This window comes from Eucalyptus grandis, chromosome 2 (assembly GCF_016545825.1).
Source record: "Eucalyptus grandis isolate ANBG69807.140 chromosome 2, ASM1654582v1, whole genome shotgun sequence".
In the NCBI taxonomy this organism is placed as follows: domain Eukaryota; kingdom Viridiplantae; phylum Streptophyta; class Magnoliopsida; order Myrtales; family Myrtaceae; genus Eucalyptus; species Eucalyptus grandis.
The window spans coordinates 57,185,887-57,208,917 of NC_052613.1; the positions used below are offsets into that span (position 1 = coordinate 57,185,887).

General features: G+C 39.4%; 1 protein-coding gene and 1 pseudogene across 1 annotated transcript; one reads left to right on the plus strand and one right to left on the minus strand.

Moving 5' to 3' along the window:
• The first annotated feature begins 3,750 nt into the window (after window positions 1-3,750).
• Window positions 3,751-6,436, plus strand: LOC104434103 (galactinol synthase 2). Its single transcript, XM_010047065.3, has 4 exons — window positions 3,751-4,209; window positions 4,626-4,946; window positions 5,473-5,607; window positions 5,994-6,436. Exons 1-4 carry the CDS (start codon window positions 3,874-3,876, stop codon window positions 6,213-6,215), a joined length of 1,014 nt encoding a protein of 337 aa, XP_010045367.1. The 5' UTR covers window positions 3,751-3,873; the 3' UTR covers window positions 6,216-6,436.
• A 9,797-nt stretch (window positions 6,437-16,233) lies between these two features.
• Window positions 16,234-17,521, minus strand: LOC104435748 (annotated as a pseudogene).
• Between the last annotated feature and the right edge of the window lie 5,510 nt (window positions 17,522-23,031).

The window sequence follows — 23,031 nt, forward strand, 5'->3', positions numbered from 1 at the left end:
GTATAAATGGAGTTGCTATTGAGTCGATGACTGAATGAAAGATCCTATGAAGTGATGCTGCCGATGTGGATGCCCTTTATTGTGCCGTTGATGTGGTTAATATGAACTTTTCAATCGTTGGGCTTCGACTAGATGTTATGGATCTCTCTCAGTCATTTCTCGGCAATGCTCTCGAGGAGTCGGCCATTGTCGATGAGCTTCTACGATCCCTCAATTGTTGCGACCTGAGGTCTCTTCTCCCTGTCCTGAAATTTCGGCAGTTCGGCCCGTTCGCGTTCTTTGGATTGTCTTAAATTGCTTATTGCAAATAGGAAATCCATTTCCATAAAAGAAGACGAGATATGTTTCAATCGATATCATTTTCTGTTAGGGAGAAAGATTCAGAAATTGTTTGGGATTTTTCATCACGATTTTGACAGGACTTTAGGCGTGGATATTTACTTACAATAAATAGGCTTATCGATCCTTCCATAATTGTCGATGCAATGCGTTTCTTTCTTTAGATAATATTCTGGGAGTTTTGCTAAGGCTTGGTGCTCATATTCCTTTGCTCCTTCGTTTGCATAACCTCCTTTTTTCGCTAGGTTGATTCTCCTCTTTTTCCTACGATTCTGAATCTATTTGACCGTGTGCTTCGGCCTCGCTTCATGGGAAAGTATATTAAACCTTTCTTTTTTACCGGTCTTTTTTATTTTTTGTTGTAATTAACCCCTCATCTAAACGTATGGAAATAATTGTCCAAAAAGTCTCAAATCTACTGTACAACGATCGGTTCAATTTTAAAATTTTCAATTTTGCCAAATATAATCGTAAACCTTTTGACGATTTGCCAATATGGCAATTTTAGCTATTTTTGGCTAAAAATCGTTAACATGGACTCCGGCTATCTTACATGATATGATTGGTGTTCATGTAGATAATTTTTTTTTTTCCTAAAGTTCCTATTTTTAATTATTTTTTTCCTTCTTTTTTGTCAGTTGTGGGCCAACAATGATTGTTGCAGGCCCTTACTAGATCAAGGCAAGGGTCACAAACCCTTGCCGAACACTGAGGAGGGCCATGACCCTCGCCAACCCACAATTAAAAAAAAAATAAAAAATTATAGAGAATGATGAAATTTTCAATCATATTACACATAAACCATTTGCAATTACGTTTATGATTTCTTGCCAAAATTGGCTAGTAGGACTAAATTGGCAAATTATCAAAAGGTTTAAGATTAATATGGTTAAATTGAAAAGTTTAAGATTCAATTGGTCAATCTAATATAAGTTTAGATTTTTGGATATTTTTTCAGTAGTAGGTATAAGAGATAAAAGAAAGAATTGGGGAATTTTCTGTCTTTATATATGGTATCTTATCTGCATATCCTAGCTCAAACGGAGTCCAAGAGTTCCCAATCTTGATATGCTCAATCCTAAATGTTCTCTTCACATAGAAAGCAAGAGGGGATGGTCGCTATTGTCCTCTCTCTCTCTCTCTCTCTCTCTCTCTCTCTCTCTCTCTCTCTCTCTCTCTCTCTCTCTATTTGCAACTAAAAAAGCACATCCCAACAAAAACCTTTTGGCCACTATGTACACTTGTTGTTACAACATGTGAGGAGAGCGAAAGTAGGTCTACATTTTTCTTTTTGCTCGTATGGAGAATAAAATGGAAATGACAACCCCAAAATACCCCAAAAAGAAAAGGAAAGGAAAAGAAAAGCTTATCTCTACGTGGTGCAATTCATGGATACACACGCAATAAATTTCTTAAATGTGCAGATTCTTCCAAAAGCCAACTTAAAATGGAAACTCCGATTTCATACAATAACCCATCAATAGCGTAAATTAGGCAAGATAAAAGTCCAAATCCAGTCGGTAGCCGAAAAAAAAGACATTGTTTGTAACTAATGATGTCGTGGATGGCAAATCCATATCGTGTCTTCTACCCAAATATATACGAGTCCGTTCCTTGGCCAATAAATCGAAAGGCAACTTACAACAGATATTTTTGCTCGCCAAAGACAATTGCTTTGGCCATGATTGCATCATGCTGGCAAGTGCAGACTATTTCTATCATGCAATGATAGGGGTATGGCACTACGTGTTCCTGCCAAGTCACGTACTGAATCATCGAGCACATCAATTTTCTAGTTAAATCCGTAACAATCTGCAGTATTTAAGCTTCTCATCGAGTCCGTTTGGGACTTTCATTTTCGGGTCCTTGTACAAGTGGTGTCGATGTATTGTGGCGAAAGACACCCCTGCCAGAAGCTGGCGAGTTGTGTAATACGACAGGAGACGTCTGCATCTCGTTGCCCACCTTTTGGAAAACCCTAATAATGCCTTCGGATGCTGAGAAAACCTTTTTATATACGTTTTCTTTGTTCGCAAAAGTGTTAGAATCGTGCGGAACATATTGTTCTGTTACCTTTCCTTTTGGTGTTCGCATATCCTAAAGGGACCTCAAACTGACACGAGTGTCGCAAACATCCGGATGGAAAAAGAGGTATTGAGAACTGGTTTTCAAGCATCGCCAAGACCTGCTTATGTCTTCGGCTTCTACATTGTCTACATTGATATTATTTTCATTTATTGACGAAAGGACATGAAATGGCGATAAGTGATTGTGGCCATAAAAATCTTTTCTAGGCAGAATGTTTAATTTGAATCATAATTACTTGGCATCACCTGTCATTCAAAAATTTGAGGTTGGCAAGCCCATCACCACAATCTTAATAATAATGTTAATAGTCAGGAAATCTCATTACATGAATTATACCTTATCTAGCTAGCTTAGCATGAGCCATTCAAACGTTCTTATGAATTCGCGGGACACAGTTGAACTCCTTTATTTATCACTAGCCCAATCATCATATATGCTGATATTATTTTGTATTACACATAGGAGAGGTAGATATTATCCAAACTAGTTTCCGAATCACAGACATGCTCTCCAGGTCCCCCTGTGCTATGCTATATACATGATTAATGGCATATAAACAATATGAATTGCTTAATTATCCCCCAAAAAAGGAAAAAAACAAAGATCGAACCGCGAGATTCCACGCCTTTGGATGAAGCTGATCTTTTAAGAAAGTCAATTCTCATTGGTTTCAACTTTGTAATTACCTATATATTATGTAGATATAAAATAAAATGAAGATTCCATGTTAATTTCAAGTTTCGACTAATGTGGAAAAGGAATGAAATAAGATGAGGATTGTGCAATTTCACCGATCAAGCATGATTTCCAAAAACTTAGGCATACGAACGCCGTCATTGTCTTTCTTTAATTTAACTATTATTCTATCCAACTAAACAAGGAAATAAAAAAAAAACTTGAGTATATTCATGGTGAGTGAATCTCGATCCTTGAATCCATGGTTGGTATTTTTCCCCATCTTTTTTTGCAAGAAAGGACATTTTTTCCTTGAAGGAACACTAGATTCTATTACTCTCTTTTATTTAAAGCTACCTTGGTTTTTAATGCGTCGTGTTGGAAATGAGAAGGTAGGGATTTGAACCCCTTACCTCCCCCTTCCACGTTGGAAGGATGGCCACTGTTGCGAATCCCAGTGATTTTTTCTTTAGTGAAAAGAAAATCTGACATTCCTCTCTCTTTGTAGGACACGTGTAGGGAAAAAAAAAACAGAATCATGATCAATGAAATCACAAACCAATCAATTCGCTCCCATCTTTCTCCCCACCATATCTTTTCATTCTTCCCATTTCGGCCCCCATTCTCCAGGCTTATATAAACACCCGACCTCTCTCCCTAACAACCAAAACTCCATATCTTCCTTTCCTTTCCTTTCTTCCTCAAAGTTTTGCAACTTCTTGTTAGTTATCATCATCTCTTTCGTTTGCGCTCTTTTCTTGAACTCATAGGATGGCACCGCCTGTGGCAATGACCGAAGCAGTGAGTGGTGAGAATGAAGTCATCGCTGGCGGCAACGTGCCAAAGAGAGCGTACGTTACGTTCTTGGCCGGGAACGGCGACTACGTGAAGGGCGTGGTCGGGCTGGCCAAGGGGTTGAGGAAGTCGAAGGCGGCGTATCCGCTTGTTGTGGCGTGTCTGCCCGACGTACCAGAGGAGCACCGCCAGATCCTCGAGTCGCAGGGTTGCATCGTCCGTGAGATCGAGCCGGTGTATCCCCCCGAGAACCAGGCCCAGTTTGCCATGGCCTATTATGTCATCAACTACTCGAAGCTTCGCATTTGGGAGGTAATGGAAAAGACTGCGTTCAATACAAATCTGCCGCTCACAACTAAAAAAACAATTACATGCATCAAACCATCGTCTCTCTATATTCACGTATGCTTTCAGTATGTTCTTTTTGTACCTTAAGACGCTATTCTCCAATTTTTTGTATTTCCTTATCGTGAAAACAGAAATCTGACTTAGACTTCTGCAATTGGTTTTGTTTAAAATTCCTTTTTGGATGAAAAAAAATCCTGTTTAAAAGCCCTTTCGGAAAGGTTGTTTTTAAAAAAAATATCTTCACAGGAATCTATTCAATTTTTGATTGATATCCCCCTTTGTTTCCTTTTCCATGTGCAACTTACATATAAATATTCGACATGTGATCCGCATTTACTCGGGACAATGACTTGATCAAATTTTGTCGGTTCGGCTCGCAGTTTGTGGAGTACACAAAGATGATATACTTGGATGGAGACATACAAGTTTTCGACAACATTGATCACCTCTTTGATGCGCCAGATGGCTTCTTCTACGCGGTTATGGACTGCTTCTGCGAGAAGACCTGGAGCTCGTCCCTTCAGTACAAGGTCGGATACTGCCAACAGTGCCCCGAGCGTGTGCCGTGGACCCCGGAGCTCGGCCCGCCCCCGCCGTTGTACTTCAATGCGGGCATGTTTGTGTTCGAGCCCAATCTCTTGACTTACCTTGACCTGTTGAAGACCGTCAAAGTCACCTCTCCTACCTCATTTGCTGAGCAGGTATACAAAAACCCTAGTCAATTGCTTTCATTTTAAACGTGCTAATTTGCATTGCGAAATTGTTGATTATAGATATGTTTACACTTTAAGCGGGAGAATTCGAAATATTAGACCACATCATCATAGCCACAAATTTGAGGCTGTCCATATAGCTCGTATGTTTTTTTGGATGTACCTTTGGTCTCTAGCTACAAGACATCGTTGCCTGCATGATTGCCCCTTCATTACAACACTCTGATAAGAATGTTGCGGTCTCTGTCAAGTCACACTCAACCATGGCATTCTGTATTTGAAAGAAGCTTCTGAAAGTCCGACTCAGCATGTACATGAACAAAAAAATTATGTGAAACTTTTGCTCTAAATACGCCATAGATGACTCGGTTAGTCACGCATCATGTAGTTCTGGGCGTGCAACAATTAAACCAGACTTGCTTGGCAGACCGTATTAACTATAATTGACCCAAACGACCGCTTAACAACGTATATCTTGTACTAATGGGATGTAAGCGTATGTTTCTTCGTGCAGGATTTTCTGAACATGTACTTCAGGGATATATACAAGCCAATCCCTCCAACGTATAACCTTGTTTTGGCGATGCTATGGCGTCACCCAGAAAATGTTGATGTTGAGCGAGTGAAGGTTGTTCACTATTGTGCGGCGGTGAGTGAATCCTCTCTTATATTAACTAGCACAAAGCTATACAATCCAACTTGAATGTAGGCAATTAATTACCAAACTGGGATTTTGCTAATATGATTCTTCTCACGAGAATTTTGTGTTTTAAGATATGTAGGCCATTAATAACAAGAGTATAAAACAAATGAAGTCCATTTCTATCTTTGGACACAGAACGTTCCTTTTGCTTCATGTCTATATCAGTTGTATCTTCACAAGATCTGCATTGAATATCTTGAGATTAGAAACTATCTTCTTGATATTGTCTGCAGAAAATATCCTCAGAAAATATGTTAAACAAAAATCCAACTTAGGTTTTTTAACGGGTGGTGTTTAATTAGGCCAATTTTTACTTTGTTGATCAATGATAGGGGTCAAAGCCATGGAGGTACACTGGGCTGGAAGAGAACATGCAGAGGGAAGACATCAAGATGCTGGTGAAGAAATGGTGGGACATCTATGAGGATGAAGCTCTGAACTACAAGAACGCCACTTCAGACAGCTCCACAAAGTTCGGGCCCTTCATTGCTGCTCTATCTGAGGCCGAGGCTGATGCTGGCGTTCAACAGAGAACTGCTCCGTCTGCAGCTTAAACATATAACGATATAATCATCATAATTATCACCTTTTATGTTGCTCTTGGTTGGCTTCCTTTTTCTTTTTCTTTCTTGACCTTTTCTTGGACTTACTCTACTCTAGACAGAAGAATGTCATGAGCTGTGTTGATTATGTGAGTTGCCACCCATGGCATGACTTCTATGAGATAAATAAATATCGAGTGTTACAATAAAAATAGTCTTCTGAACCATGGTCATCCTTTTATGTAGGTGCATGTTTGCATTGCCGATCTTTATAAATAATCTCTAGCAGTTATGCTCAGTGAAAATTACACTCGCTTTAGTGATTTTTGTTGACCAAGTGAGGTTTCATCATGAAGATAATAACTCTGGCGGATGAAGTAGGAGACGTTTTATATTATCTCTATTGGGCTGGGTCCACCTCATGGGGCCCGGCTCATCATCATTTAAAGAAAATGAAAATAATTCGAAAGAACAAAAAGCGACCGGACTGGATCGGTCATTGCTTTTTTTTTTCTTGTTTTCTCGGAAACAATAAACTAACCCCACCATTTTCTTTTTAAAGAAATAAAAAGAAAAATATGGAGACGGTCCGGACCGGGTGGTTCTTGATGTGGGTGATCCATTTTGCACACCCCTCATATGAAGAATAGAAAGAAAGGAGGGAGAGGGAATGATGATTCTACGAGGGAGAAGAAGCAGCATCCCTCCAACAAAGATTGTTGGAATCGGTTTATTATGTTGTTTGTGAGACCAAGAGCTACAAAGTGAATGGTTCTAATTCTGGAAATCATTCTCCAATTTATCTCTCAATCTCTGTGGTGATGGTTAGATTATTTGAGCTTCTTTATGTTAATACACCACTGTGATGATAATATATTGTTGTATCGTTCATGTGTTAAGCCTCTAGTGTACTTAGTAACCAGTGGGAGTTTTGAGCGGTCCCTTGATTTGTCCCACATTGGGTTTTTCATATAAAATTTGTGGGTTCTGTCTTTGTTTCTCTAATTATGCAACTATCTACCTTAGCAAAAAAACTTGTTGCATTCAAGGTTGAAGCATATCAATGTGAAACGTCATTAGATTCGAGAGAAATTAGAAATGAAGCTCTTTTATTTAAGAAAGTTACATCGATAATAATGGATCTAATACGATGAACAAATCTTAAACTTGACTTCCAAGAAAAAGAAAGCTGGCATGGTGGAGCTTCCCTCATGAGGCGGGGAGGGAAATTTATTGGCTGAGTTCGCCTCATGGGGCCCGCCTCATCATCTTTAAAAAAAGGAAAATATTCAAAAGAAAGAAGAGTGAGCAGCAGAATTGGAGTATGTAGAATAGAAACAAAGGGGGAAGAGAGACGATCCCGCAAGGGAAAAAATTTGCGTGGCCCCGCAATTTTTTTTTTAAAAAAGATTTCCACGTATATTTTGTGTTTGTTATTTTATATTGAGCACTATATGATGCGTGATGGGGTCTGGTTTTGTGGTTGATATTGCCAAAATATTGTGGTTGGTTGCTGTGGATGTTGATTCAATATTAGTTGGTTGAGTTTTGAGGAAGATATTGATCCTGTACAGATTTAAGATATCAGCAAATTGTTGCCGTTCCTCCCTAACAATCCTTGGGAATATTTTAAAGCCCATGATGAGGCCCATACCCAATTATCTAACCCATTTATGTTGACGCCCAATAATCAACTACTGTGAGCTGCAGCCATGCGACCCGTTTAATTAATAGCCCTAGCCAGATCACTAAGGCCTGTTTGGTAACCATTCAAATAGGGCCAAATTCTGATTCTTTGTTCCCGGAATCAGTTTAGGCCTAGAATCGCGTTTGGTAAAATTTTTGTTCCCGGGAACAGATTGGGAATAGAATCAAGAACAAAAAAAAAGTTGATTCTTGTTCCGGGAACGAATTTGAGAATCAAAATCAAGAACCCTCATTCTTCCCTTTGGCCATCTCGCGACCGCCGTCCACCACCGCTCACCACCGTCCGCCGTCCGTCGCCGCCGTCCGCCGCCGGTTCGGCAAGCTTGCCGGAGGCTCGCTAGACCAGGGTGAGGTTCGGCGAGCTCGCTGGAGGCAAGCCCAGCCACCGGCAAGGCTCGGCCTCCCCAGATTTGGTGAGGCCGAGCCTCGCCGGGAGGAGCTAGGCGGGGGGTGGGCAAGCCTCGCGACGCCCGGCCCCGAGGCTTGCCCGACCCACCGGCCCGGCGAGGCCGGCGGGGCCACCGGGGGGCTAGGCGAGCCTCGCCCGGTGCCGACGAGGGCCGGCCTTGCCGAGGGCCGGCGACGCTCCGGCGACCGGCCACAAGAAAGAAGAAGAAGATGAGAAAAAGGAAAAAAAGAAAAGCAAAAAAGGAAAAAAAAAAAAAAAAAGGAAAAAAAAAAGGAAAAAATGAAAAAAAGAAAGAAAAGAAAAGAAAAGTAAAAAAGTAAAAAAGTAAAAAAATTATTTAAAAATAAAAAAATTGATTTGGAACAGAATTAATGAGTACGGTACCAAACACAATTCTATTCCATAATTAGAAATTTTGGACAATTACCAAACCGCTTAAAATGCTTAAAATCAGTTCTCGGGAATAGAATAAAAAAGAATCAGTTGTGATCAGAATCTACACGGAACAGAATCATTACCAAACGCGCCCTAAGCTTACTTGGTTCGATCCCCCTATGCCGAGTTTGTTTAATTCGAAATTCAAACTATAAAACTAGCCGAGTAATGTTCTGGTCATTTTTGAAGCAGTGAATGTTCCTAGAGAGACCACCGCCCGCGGTGGCCGCGCGGTTAAGGCTTGGTACCCTCCACTCCAAGGGGAAGAGTTCGAGACTTCGTGGACGCAGTGCTTCAATGCTCAACGCGCGTCTTACCTGTGGATGGGCCAGCGGTGGGGGCCCTACCCATCCCAAGGTTTACTCTCCACCGCGAAGCGGCGCACGGAGGTTCCCTAGGTCACCAAAAAAAAAAAAAAATGTTCCTAGAGAGGAGTTTTGGCATGATCCATCGATCGCGCAGCGATATCCCTCTATGTTAGCGATGCCACATTTCCTTTGCGCAATGGATATTCCTAGAAAGAAGCTCTGGTTACATCCATCCATCACATAGTGACGTTCCTAATCCCTGGTAAGCTCTGTTGGAGAAATCTTTCTGGAATATTTTGAAGCTGACAAAACGTTTCTATCAGTCTAGTATGAAGTTTTGCAGACTCTACTATTAAAGTCGAAGACCTCGGACTACCGGACTCAAGACTCAAAGTCTATTCTCATTGACAGTTTCTAATCCGTTGAAGAAAGGCTATCCAGAACTGCTTCATTAAGGATTTGGCCTTATCGACTGGCAAAGATCTCTTGGCTGGATATGACATAACGGATTCCTTTATTCGAATCAAGAATGATTAAAGATCCGATGATTGGTGAAATATTCTTGGAAGGTTCTATTTATGGAAACCAAGATCCTGATTGTATGGGCGAGCGGGATTGATGGGCTATCGACATGTTCCTCTAATAGCTCGAATGATCTTCCTAATTGATTCTGTCCAACGGGAGGATTTGAAGAATTCCTTTGGTAAGTGCCAACGGGTATGATGGCACAAAGGAGTATAAAAGGAAGCCGTTCTAGTTGTTCGAGGTGGTACACGATAGAAGAATTCCAAAGTCTGAAGCTCTTTGATTCTTAATCAATTCACTTATTGAGCGAAATCTTGTACGCAAAAGAGAGTCTATATTTTGAGATACCTTGAGGAAGTGTAGTAGAATATCTACACTGTGGAATCAAGGGAAAGCATTGCTGTAACATCTTTTTTGTTCATAGTGAAATCCAGTCGGTGGGCTGTCAGTGCAGAAGAGTAGACGTAGGCTTGGAATAAACCGAACCACTATAAACCCCGTGTTCAATTTTCTCTTCACTACTCTCTGCTTTACTTTGATCATAGTTCGTTTTGTTAACTAAAGGAGAGCTTCCTTTCTATTGTTTACCTAGTATTGCTTTCATATCTCGAGAAATTATTTTTACACCTATTCACCCCCCACTAGGTGCTTATACTAGCTATATCAAGCTCAACTACCTTCACTTCAGGGGATGTTCCTAGGAAAGAATTCTGGTGATATCCATCATTCATTCAGTGACATCTCCTAGTGTTAGAAGTGAACTCACAATGCCTTCGTCCTTTATTGCATGCGAATTTTGCATTTTCATATTATTTCGTATACTTTTGCTTCTTTCCAGGACATTGCGATAGTGTTTATCAAGGAGCTTCAATGATTCAAATTAGAAATGCTATTAACCTTGGATGACAAAGATGCTGTTGCTGATAATGATTTAACCTTTCTTGTTAATAGACGGATGGCTGGCCATTCTGCTGCTTCCTGTGCTAAGCTCGTAAATTCCAGCCATCCAAAATCTTGGACGAGCGAAGCAGCACGACGGTCATCTTCCACTCAAGCACTTTCTTTGTTGTCTCCTACTCATACATGTTCCTCCAAGCCGAGTTCATCTGTCCCTGAGAAGAATTTTTGCCAGTGAAGCTTATCGGGCTGTTCCCTCAAGATTTTGGGTGAGTTTTTGTACATTCCAAAATACTGGAAATAGCTTGAGGACGTTATCCTGAGGCGTAAGAAAGACTTATTGCATGCCTATCTCAACTATGCTGTTGAAAGATCTTGGTATCCATCTGATTGGAACAATGACATTGTCGAGCTTTTTGTGATGCCCGGTGTCCAATGACAAAACATAGATGAACACATGTGGAGGGTTTATCTTGATTTCTCTCGCGAACCTTTTTAAATTGCCCCGGCTTTCTATATATGGCGATCATTACTGAGAAAGTCATTCCAAGCTGCAAGGAACCGAGTCGGGATGATAGGCCTTTTTCAAGAAGCTGCGAGGACCTGTTCGCAGCTTGTCATCATTTTTCACAAGACGAAAGGGGGAATCCACTAATTAGGCTCGAAAAGTGGATTATATTTTGGTTTAGGGGAGAGCAGAAGTATGCAAAGCCTCTACCTCGAAAGACAACACAATCCTACCTGCAAAATTAAATGAACTGTAGCGTCCGACTCACGAAGAACAACCATTGCAGGAGTTGGGAGTTGATGAAGAATTTCGCGAGAGGACATATCTAGCAGCATTCTTGTCTTGCTGGCTATCCGTTTCTGTCTTCCCATAAAACGACATTAACCGCGTGCGACATGAAACTTTCAAGGCTGCAAGCATGATGGACAACTAATAAGGGCATAATTGGAAAAACACATAGACAGGGGCAAAACAGTAATAATGCAAAGAAAGTAGGGGCAAAAGAGTAAATTCATGCAGGAGCATGCCATGCACAAGCCCGCGGTTTACCCCATGCGTGCCGCACACGTGCTCGGGAAATTGCCTTGGTGCATGCAATGTCTGCTCCTTCCGATCGTGTGTGGGGGTGCGTCTGGCGGCCCCCAACAACGTGCCACTTGTCGTTTGTAGCGTCTCGATAAGAACTATGACCTTGCATTATCCAAAAAAATTTTGATTCATGAAAAATAGAAAAAGGAGGGGCGAATAGTAGGTAAGTGTCAGGATCTCCATGCCCGAGCGTTCGACGGCAACGTTTTTCAAAATTTTGGCCAAAAACAAATTATAAATATTAACAATGATCGGAGAAACATGAACAACATTGCTCCGATACCAATGTTGGAAACGTATTATTGAAAAACGAACCAATACTCAAATGACCGAATACTGAAAAACAACATGGAAACAAGCCCAATAAACATATAACATCGATCAAAAGACATATCACGAAGACGAATATACTTTATTTGCCATAGATTAAGTATTTGTTGTAGTCTTAGAGGAATTAATTGAAGTCTTGGAGTTTCGTTCTTCAAGAGGGAGTACATTATTGTCTCAAAAAAGAGATAAATAACGTATTATGTCAAAAAAAACTTCTTTCAATGTTCTTCCTTTTTCATTTATATATTACAGTTAATTTCACTTAAAAAATAATTGCTCTCTTCCTCTCATGGATCTTTCTCTTATGGGCCTAGTTTGGCCCAACATGGCCGGGCGAGCTTAGTTTGGTCCATCAAATAAAAAACCACCACTACTTTTCTTCTCATTTCCACACCATCCTACTTTTCACCTGTTGACACCTAATTTTGGAAAAATAAAATTGCATTTTTTGAAAATAGGGGAAATTGATTTGATTGAATTATGCAGGGAAAATTAGAATTCTGATGGATATTCAGATTTTGTTAAATGCAGAAGCAATTTAAAAATCAAGTGGATAAGGGGCAAGAATTTTCACAAAAAGGAATAAATCGGAGCAAAATCGAGTTGATTGCGAAATCACATTGATTTGCATTTTTGATTTAATGCGACAGAAGATGGAAACTCAGAAAATGCCATACAAAACGGTCGTTTAGAATTAGTATAAAAGAGAGCTTCATTTTTCGTAACTGGGGGAGAATCCGCTTAAAAATTTCGTGAAAAGAGCTAAGAGGATTCGTGAAAGTGAAAAAAAAATAAAAGAGAGGAAACCCCATTTTCTTGTCCAAGAGTCTTTGGGGCTGCATGTTTTCGTTTCTTTTTTCTGTTTAAGAACATAAATTTTATTTTTTTGTTCCGGGGAAAAAAAAGAATAGAATCGCGTTTGTTTGCGTTTTTGTTCAAAATCTAATTTTGTGTTCCGGAACACAAAAAGAACATAAATGAGAAACAAAAAAAAATTGTTTCTTGTTCGAAACACTTTTGAAGAAACACTTCTTCTTTCTCTTCTCTTTTCTTCTTCTTTTCTTCTTCTTTTTTCTTTGGCCGGTTCTTTGGCCTTAGCCATGGCTGGTGATCGGCCGTTGAGGGCCGGCGACCTCGCCGGAGTGTCGCCCGGCCCCGGCGAGGCCGAGCGTCACTGGCTGGCGACCGGCCGTCGAGGGCCGGTGACCTCGTCGGAGTGTCGCCGCCCCAGCGAGGCGAGGCTCGTCGGGGGCCGAGTAAGGCTCGGCCTCGCCGAGATCTGGCGAGGCCAAGCTCGCCCGACCAAGGTGAGGCCGAGCCTCGCCGTGCGGCGAGCCTCGCCGTGGGCGCCGAAAGAAGAAAAATAAAAAGAAAGGAAAAAGGAAAAATAAAATAAAAATATTAAAAAATTAAAAGAAACAAAAAATAATATAAATTTACCAAACGTGTTTTTATTTATTTTTATTCCCGGAATAAGTTTACCAAATGCATCTTTCTAGTAAAAAATTGTTCATTGGAACAAAAACACTTTTTTCTATTTCTATTCCCTAGAACAATTTTTAAACGAAACGTTTAAACACGCCCTTTTTCTTTTTTCCCTTCTAACAACCTGCAGAAGAAAAGAAAGGGAAAAGTCAGCAAAAGAAAGAGAAAAAGTGCAGAGAAGTGATGTGTGGCCAGAAAAAAGAAAAAAAGAAAAAAAGAAAAAGCAGCAGCAGCAACTGTTCGTCTTCTTCGCATGGACGCCCCTACCCACGCTCGCGTTGCACCTCCTCCGTCCGTGAGCATTGCACTAGCACCACCCGCGCTGGCAACCGAGCCGTCGACCACCGCACCTTCGCGTTGCGCCTCCCTCTCTGCCTTGCCGTCGCTGCACCGGCGCCGACGTTTGCAGTTGCGTCCCCGGTTGCAGCCTTTCGCTTGGAGCCTGCTCGCCACCGCGCGTCCGTTCTTCACTAGCCCAGCCGGAGCTACGCCACCGCAACACTAGCCACCTCCGCGACCCGAGCGCCCCAGCTCCGCCTCTGCCATCGCCGATCTACAGCATCGGAGACCACACCGCCCCTGTTTGCCTCTGCCCAACGCTCAGCTGTCGTTGCACTGCTGTCCCTACCACGACACGACGCCATCGGAGCCCACACCGCCGCTACTCGCCTTCGCCCGGGGCCCGACAGCTAGCCTCGCACCCACGCCGCTGCTGCAAACCTCACCCGCGTCTACACCAGTGCCCGTCGCCTGCGACCCTCCTCTGCTCCGACACCATAGCCTCCCCTGCGACGCCCCTCGCCGTCGCCTTGCTTCGCCAGAGTCCCTCGCCGGTAGCTACCCTTGCTGCTCTCGCCGGAGTCCATTGCCGGCGAATCCCCTTACCAGAGCAATCATCATCTTTCTTTGGGAAAAAGAAAAAACAAAAAAAAAGAAAACGCATTAAGTAGTTTTTTCTTTTTAGTTTAGTTTATTTTATTTTACTTTATCTTTTTTTTAGTATAATTAGTCTTTAATATATGATTGGAAATTCGAACATATCACCTGATTTGCAACCGTACCTGGATTTTTTATTTCATCTATAAGACTTTAGATGAAGTAATTAATCAAGCGGGAATAAAATTGATATTTTGATCTTTAAGGCTTAAGATCAATTTATCGATTTTACTAGCGGAATATTACCTATGATCTGAATGATGTGTGATATTTTCGAGATCTTAATTGTTTTAATTATCTTGAAATATGTTTGAGTTAGAATATTGCGTGCTTTATGGTGATTTGCATATTTAGACTAGATATTTTATTTATCATCAATTTTTGAAAAAAATAATAAAAATAAAAAACATGAATTTAGGATGTTAGGTTCTTGTTTCATTAGCTTAAATTATCGAAATTAATAAAACAAAAACACAACAAAAAATAATCACGCATATATATATCATGTAGATTTAGGGCATATTTTGTACGTCACTGCATATTAGAGTAAAATTGCACTTAATTTAATTCTAGATAATAGTTTTCTTAATTTATTATAAGTTTAGATATTAGATAAATTGCATTTTATGATTATTTGGGTTAAGATAATATTTTAGTTTAAATTAGGATTTGGCTTAACCTAATTCCTAATGCAAATTAAATAGAATTTTAATCTAGTTAAATAATTTTCACATTTTCCTAATTCCGAATTTTCATGAAAAAATACAAAAAATGACTTAGGATAAATTAATTTTAATCCTTTAGGATGAATTGTATTTTTTTTTTTTTATAGAAAAAAATGTCAGTGCATGAAGTAGATTTATGAAATGCATGCCATTTAGTGATCATTGCTAGGTTCATTTAATTAGAAATTGTATGTCATTAGAATTAGGTCATTTAGCTAATATTGCATTGCATATTGCATGATTTTCATTAATTAAGTGAAAACAAATAAAAAAATTGCGCGTTAATTAAAAATCATATCTAGGGTTAATGATGTGAATTTTTAATCTAACTATGCAGATGCTTTCGTTGCTACAAGGTAAGTTCCCCAATTTTTATTATTATTTATTTTCATTGCTTTCTTGGGTGTTAAAATGGTGGTTTGTGCACCTGCATGATCACCTCACATGTTAGGAAATAGATTTAAAATCAATCCGAACTGCCTGCAAAAACATTTTTGAAAATTAAAAAAGAAGTGGTACCGAAATGGCATTAGAGAAATCTAGTGTAACCAAGTCCCCGTACCCTTAGACTCTGGTTTGTAGGAGTAAAGTGAAACTCTCGTTACTTTACTTGGGTTTCTAATCAACCCACCAAAAAATAGATTAGTGGCGACTTCTGATTAAAAAATCAATTGCATGTTAAGAACTTGAACTTTAGTCACGAATTGGTATGGGCTTCGGAGAGCCCGAGTTAAGTCTAGGTTTAATAATCCATTAGCCAAATTTTAGGTGGTTCACCCGAAATTTTGGTCGCGACATCACCTAACCCAAAATAACTGTTGTCTTGGGAAAATATCGAACGATATATTAAATAAAGTTGATTTGAATTAGGGAAAATCCCAAATAAGGACTCAAAGTGCCTTTCTTTTCTCAAAAGAGGACCTTGAGTGAAGTTTGTCTTAAATAAGAACCCAAGTGAAGTTTGTCTTAAATAAGAACCCAAAGTGGTCATTTAGTCTAAAAAAAAGACCTCACTCGCCGGCCTACGAACAAATACATTTCCAATTCATATTCTGGTAGCTTGATCAAGGGTATTTTTGTCCATTTCTTTTAAAAAATTTCGGTTGTCTTATTTTTTTTTTTTTGGGTCGATGGTTGCACTATTCATCATCTTCATCATCCCCTGTTCGTCTTCTTCTCAAGACCATTGAACTTGGGAAGGGCCGACGAGGGCTAGACACCCATCGCCGGCAGTGGGCGAGGGTCGCCAAGCCCTTGCTGATCGCAGGCGAGGGCTTGCTGGCCGACTCTTGCCAGATCTGATGAGGGTGGCCTCGGCGGCGGTAGGGACCGGCGCGTAGTTCTCAATTCCGCTAAGCAATGGGGCACCAACAACACGCACCGACTTCACATTCAAAACAGTACTGCTCAAATTCTTCACGGTGTAATGCCAATCGAAAGCCGCGAATTGCCCGACCTCCTTATAGATATCGATCCTGTTCGCGTTCGCTCTGTTCATCAGAACATCAAACTCCCTCTAGCCCGCCTTGTTCACCCGTGGATCGATCTCCGCGAAGTGGAACCATAACAGGTAATCCAGCTTAGCGTCCACCTCCAATTCATACTTCAGGGCCCCCATTTGACCGGCTGTCACCACAGTCTGGTACAATTTCATGGGGAAATAAGTGGTTGCTGATTGGTCCCCACGACGTTGCTCGCAGTCGAGATGGCGTCGATGATTTTACACATGGCGTTGGTTCAGGCGTTGTAATCCAACTGCCAGGACTGGCCGAAGTAGTTGGCGTCGTCGCTTAAACCTGGCTCCCATTGACTAGTGCCACAATCTAGTCTCCCGTAGTTGACCAGGATGAAATCGTTGCCCACAGACGTGGATATGACAGTGGATCGAGCTAGACGAGCAACAGGGATCCGACCACGAGGGAGTCGGTGGCAATGCTATAGAAGCAGATGTCGGCCTCGCCGTAGCGAACGAAGGCGAGGAGTCAGAATAGGCACCGGCGAGGTCAAGGGAGGGCCAAGGGGAGCGCTAGCTGAAGACGAGGGTGCCCTTGACGGAGGTGTCAAAGCTCGGGGGGGTGGGACTTGCCGTCGTAATTGTCGTAGACGGTGAAGGTTCGGAGGTAGTAGCGGCCGAAGGGGAGGCCGGGGAGGACGTAGTAGTTCTTCTTGCAGGAGGAGAGGGGGAAGTAGTGGAGTGTCTTCTCCTGGGGCTGGTGGAAGCGGAGGGGCTCCGAGACGGTGTCGGCGGCGCCACCGATGAAGTAGCGGTGGGGGAGCCACGTGGTGTTGAAAGAGTCGACGGTAGGGGTGTGGCCGCTGCAGTGGATGTGGCACGAGACGTTGCCGTACGAATGCACAGCGGAAGCGGCGAGGAGAGGGAGGAGGAGGAAGAAGAGAGAGAACATGGCTGGCTCCCTCTTCGCTGCTTCCTTTCTCTCTCTAACTCTCTCTTTTTCTCTCTCCATGACTGGCTTTGCTTGGGGATCGTGAGAGAGATAAAGAGTGCAACCATTGACCAAGAAAAAAAAAAACAAGATAACCGAAATTTTTTAAAAGAAATGGACAAAAATACCCCTGATCAAGCCATCATAATATGAATCGGAAATGTATCTGTTCACCGGCCGACGAGTGAGTCTTTCTTTGAGACTAAATAACCACTTTGGATCATTATTTGAGACAGACTTCACTTCAGGTCATCTTTTGAAAAAAGGAAGGCACTTTGGGTCTTTATTCAGGATTTTCCCTTTGAATTATGCCGCAAGTAATGAGGCAAGTTGAGAATTTTTTTGAAGTGTTTTGATTTTTTTTTTCTAATTTCACTTTACTAAATACATTCTTAGTTAAGATGTACTATGAAACATTCTGCTATTAGTTAAAAGAAAATTAATATATTAGATGCATTTGAATAATTCACATGTCATATTACCTCTTGACCACGATTTCAATATGGTCTTGTTTACTTTAATGTATTCCACTCTTTTAGATGATGTGTTTATACTCTTGTGAAATCTAATCTACATTGATGTTGACACCTAAATTTTGGTGTCTCATTTGGTGACTAAATTGCACAACAATTGGGGATTAATCTCTAACCCCTAAACAAAAATAAATATGATAACATTAGAAAAAGAATAAACACAGGTTATATAAAAATGGAAGGGGGCGTAATAATAAAAAGGACAAATTACAAGAATTGATTATTCACTATGTAAATTGAAATGGTTAATCAATGAAGAAAATGATTGATCAATAAAAAAATCTAACAAATTATACAAAGAATTGATGTCCCAACTCATAAAAGGAAATGATTAACATAAATCCAATGCAATATATTTAATTTTTTACTAATCAATCATTTTTCATTAATCAACTTTTAAGTATCCAATTTTTGTAAGTATGATTGGAGTATACAATAAGATTGCAATCATTCTCTTTCAAAGAAAAATATTTGGAGATAATTTCCACCATTAGTTTGAATGGAAATTAAGTAAATTTTTGTCATGTTATTTATTAATTTAGTGAGGAGAAAAATACCAAAAAAGTTATAAACCTATTGGATCGATACCAATTTAGTTTAAATCTTTTAATTGTATTAATTTTGTCATGAATCTTTTTGCATTGGTACCAATTTAATCAATTTGATCAATTTAGACAGGAAATTGCTGATATGGATTTTAGTGATCCTATATGACACGATTGGCGCAAACGTGGAAATTGTTTTTATAATTATTAAATTTTTTCAGAATGTTTTACTATTTTTTTTTCTTTTTCTTTGCCCTTTGGTTGGTGAGGTTGCTAGCCAGAGGTTGCCTTGGGCAAGGGCTTCTACACCTTGGCTAGTACCAGGCAAGGGCATTGGGCCTTGCTCAGGTCCAAGCAAGGGTGGTCAGAACCCTTGCTTGTTGGCTAATGAGGGCTGTGACGCCCTCGCCCAAACTAGGCAAGGGTGTTGCAATCATTGCCAGTCACGGGCGAGGGCCTCCGCTTGCGGTGGGTTGTTAGATGAATTGTAAGTGCACAATATTTACAAGTAATGAAGTGATGAGTGAGCATCATTCCCACCAGAATTGTCTCTAATTATCCAATTACTTACCAAATGTGACCAATCCAAAAATTTAGCTAACCAAGTCGAAAATGCAAGTAAAAAGTGAACTAAACCAATTAAAGGATTGAAAAATAAGAGAACCGAAATTTAAAGGATTCAAAAGCTAATTTAAATTGTAAGGTAAACCTAATCTAAAGCAAACTAAAAATTTACAAGGCAAGTTTCAAGATTTTAACTAAGATTACAAAGTGTTAGAGTATCCAACTTGACTTAACCAATCATAATCTATTCTCTTAACTTATCATGCAACAAATTAATTCCCAATTGTGTTGGTGAAATTTCCCTAAGTTAAATTACAAGCCAACCTTGGTCTTATAATCCCTAATTAGGTACGTTAACCCACACTAACCTTAGGTGAATTTAAACTATCTATAAGCATTAAGTTCTTGTGGAAATTCCCAGATTCAATCTAAGTAGTCCCAACCTAGATCTACTATTGTAACCACGCAAACAACCTAGTGTACCTTGACCTAGATTTAATTTATGATTCAATATCATTAGTGCTCATGCATGCAATCTCCACCCGGTATCATGCATACATCAAAAATCATTTTAAAGTTGGTCAAACTTCAAAAAACATTAAGATCATGATAGAGAATGCCACAATTAAAGTAGTTATATTGCATAAACAAGTCTTGAAAATCAATCAATCATGGTTAAGATCCATTGTAACTTAACAAAAGAAATTTAGGACATAATTAAAGCTAAACTAACAACAAAAAATAAAGAGAAGATAATGCTAAATTTAAACAAATTCACCAATTTGAGTCATAAATAGGTTCAAGTTTGTCTCCTCCTTTTCTTGGCATGTGCCAATTCCACTAATAAAATAGAAGCATAAAAGCTAATTAAGAAAACCTAAAATCTGGTTGCGGCTCTAAGACTCCTTTGTAATTTGAACTATGTGACACAAGAGGGGTTTATATAGCCTCCAAAAATTTGTCCTAGGTTAGCCTCTCATTAGGTCTTGACTGGCTTTTTCTCTAAGATAAAATATTTTGGAAAATATTGAAATATTTTGGAAGATATTGAAATGGTAAAATTCCATATATGGTCCCGGCGTGTTCTACAAATGGTGTGCACAGTACCTTATGATTCCGAAAGTCATATTTCCTATAAAATTCAATAAAATTACATGAGTAGCAAATAAATTCACCCAAAATTCATTAAAACTTAGCAAATATCAAGCTTAAATTAGTAAAAATACCCTATCTAAAATAGAGTTATTAATTACCCCAACTTAAAGGTTTGCTAGTCCTCAAGCAAACAATAGAAGTAGACAAACCTCATCTCCAATTATCACCATCCATTCAAAATTACTTGGAATCACAACTTAAAGGAAAACATAAATCCCATCAAACCCAAAACCAATACATAAGATATATCTAACCTTAATCACGTAATTCGTGTGTGTGATCCTTGATTTTTCAAATCATGTATACTCAAATAAATCAAGTTGATCTGCAACACCCCAAACTCAAAATGTACTAACCAAGTCTCATAGGTTTGCTTTTCAGTTCTTTCTCTATTCATGAAAACCAATGCGCAATAAAAAAATCAATAGGTATTGAAGGCTCATAATGTGGCTCGGCTAAGGGTAGGATATAAATCATATAAGCTCAACACACCCCATAAACATATCCATTCTCAAAGCATTTGAATTAAATAGGATTTTAGACATGTCCTCCATCTGCTTACACTATCGTAGTTATGCAATTCATAAATACTTAACACTCAAAACTTCCATTGCTTCTCTTTTCACGCTTTATGATGAAGTTCCTCCTTAAGCCTCTCTCATTGAGTATCCAAAAGGCTCACTCAAGTTAAAAGTTAGCGGTGAGGATCTGTATGAATAGTACTGGAGTAAACAACTTCCGCTTTATAACTTGCCCTTAAACATTTTTCCTTCTTTCAATGCCATTTTTTTAAAAAAACTTTTCATGACTATTTCAAGCTTTGGAACTTCAGACATATCAAGAATCCATAATTATTAAAGTAATCCTTAGGATAAACATGCCTATGGGGTATAAGGTAGGGTAATAGACTTAACTTGGATCAACATTATAAGCTCGTCAAAGAAAAATAGGCCAATTAAAAACTCAAAAGGTTATTGGGGATCAATTAATAAGGTAGGCTTGAAAGGCTCAAACGATTCAAAGAATGCCTATATGACCTTCTTGATTGAGTATGACATATAAATTTCAAGAGAACATTAAACAAATTCTAAGACTAAGGTTAGTTCTAGAGAATCATATACTTCACATTGATCTTTTCTAAGCACACATAGCTCAAAAAGCAAGGATAAGTGCTCAAAATATGGATTGCACAATCAAGATTAAGACTAACTCATATATCAATCTCAAGTTAAACAAGATTTGTATACCCCTAAAAATCACAACAACTCATAACCGTGAAAAGGACATCGATCTTGTAAATTAAGGTTCGAAAGTCATCATCTCCTGTAAAGTTTGCCTCAAAAGTATTTCAAAAATTTCAAATAAGCCCATAAATTTTCAAGACTAGAAAAAATTTTAGCACAAAAAATTTCAAAAATTTTCAGTCCTCTTACCCCAACTTAAAATGAAGCATTTTTACAATGCGTAAAATAAAAAATTAAGCATGAATAATGAGTTAACCAAATTAGAGTAAAGTTCGAAATACTCCCCTGGATATGTGAAGATGCCAATTATCTATGTTGAATTAGAGGCTGCTCGATGGCTGCACAATCGCACAATAGTGCATCCATAATCCCTCTTCTACCTTTGTGTCGCATGGCAGGGCTGCAGAATATGCATTATACCTCTTGCCCATGTGCATTGCTATTTGTGTAAAATAGAAAATTAGTCGCCACAAAAATTCTTCCTTTTTTTAATTAATTTTTTTAAGCTAACACGCAAACCAAACAAATACAAGAAAAAGAATATTAAAAACTTGGGTTGCCTCCCAAGAAGCGCTTGCTTTATAGTTCACAGCCGAACTCTTCCCATGCTTTTAAGTAGGTGGAACTAAGGTAATGAAAGATGTTTGGGCATTGAAACCTCCGCCATAGTAGTGCTTGAGTCTATGACCATTCACCTTGAAAGTCTCTTCCTTCTTATTGGTAATCTCGATTGCTCCAAAAGGGAATACTTTGGTGATGGTGTAAGGACCGGTCCATTTAGACTTCAACTTACTTGGAAACAAACGAAGATGTGAGTTATATAATAAAACTTTTTCACCTACATGAAACTCCTTCGTTAAGATGTGTTGATCATGCCATCTCTTTGTTTTTTCCTTGTAAATTCTTGCACTTTCGAATGCATCATTGCGTATCTCTTCCAACTCATCCAACTTAAGCAATCATTTTTCATATACTACCTGCATATTAAAGTTAAGTTTCTGCAAAGCCCAATATGCTTTTTGTTCCAACTCAATAGGTAGATGACATACTTTACCATACAAAAGCCGAAAATGTGACATATCGATAAGAGTTTTGAAAGCAGTTTTATAAGCTCACAAAGCATCATCAAGTTTTCTTGCTCAATCCTTCATATTAGTGTTCATAGTCTTTTCCAAAATTCTCTTTATCTCCCTATCATATATCTTAGTTTGGCCACTAGTTTGGGGATAATAAACAGTGGCTACTTTATGAGTGACTTCATATTTATGCAAAAGTGACTTAAAATGTTTATTCATGAAGTGTGTGCCTTGGTCACTTATAATGCGCTTAGGTGTATAATACTGAGTAAAGATGTGTTTTTTCAAGAAATTACAAACAACCCTAGCATCATTAGACGGCAAAGCCACAACCTTTACCCATTTAGACACATACTCACAAGCAACTAATATGTAAGTGTTATTGAAAGAAGGTAGAAATGGACCCATGAAGTC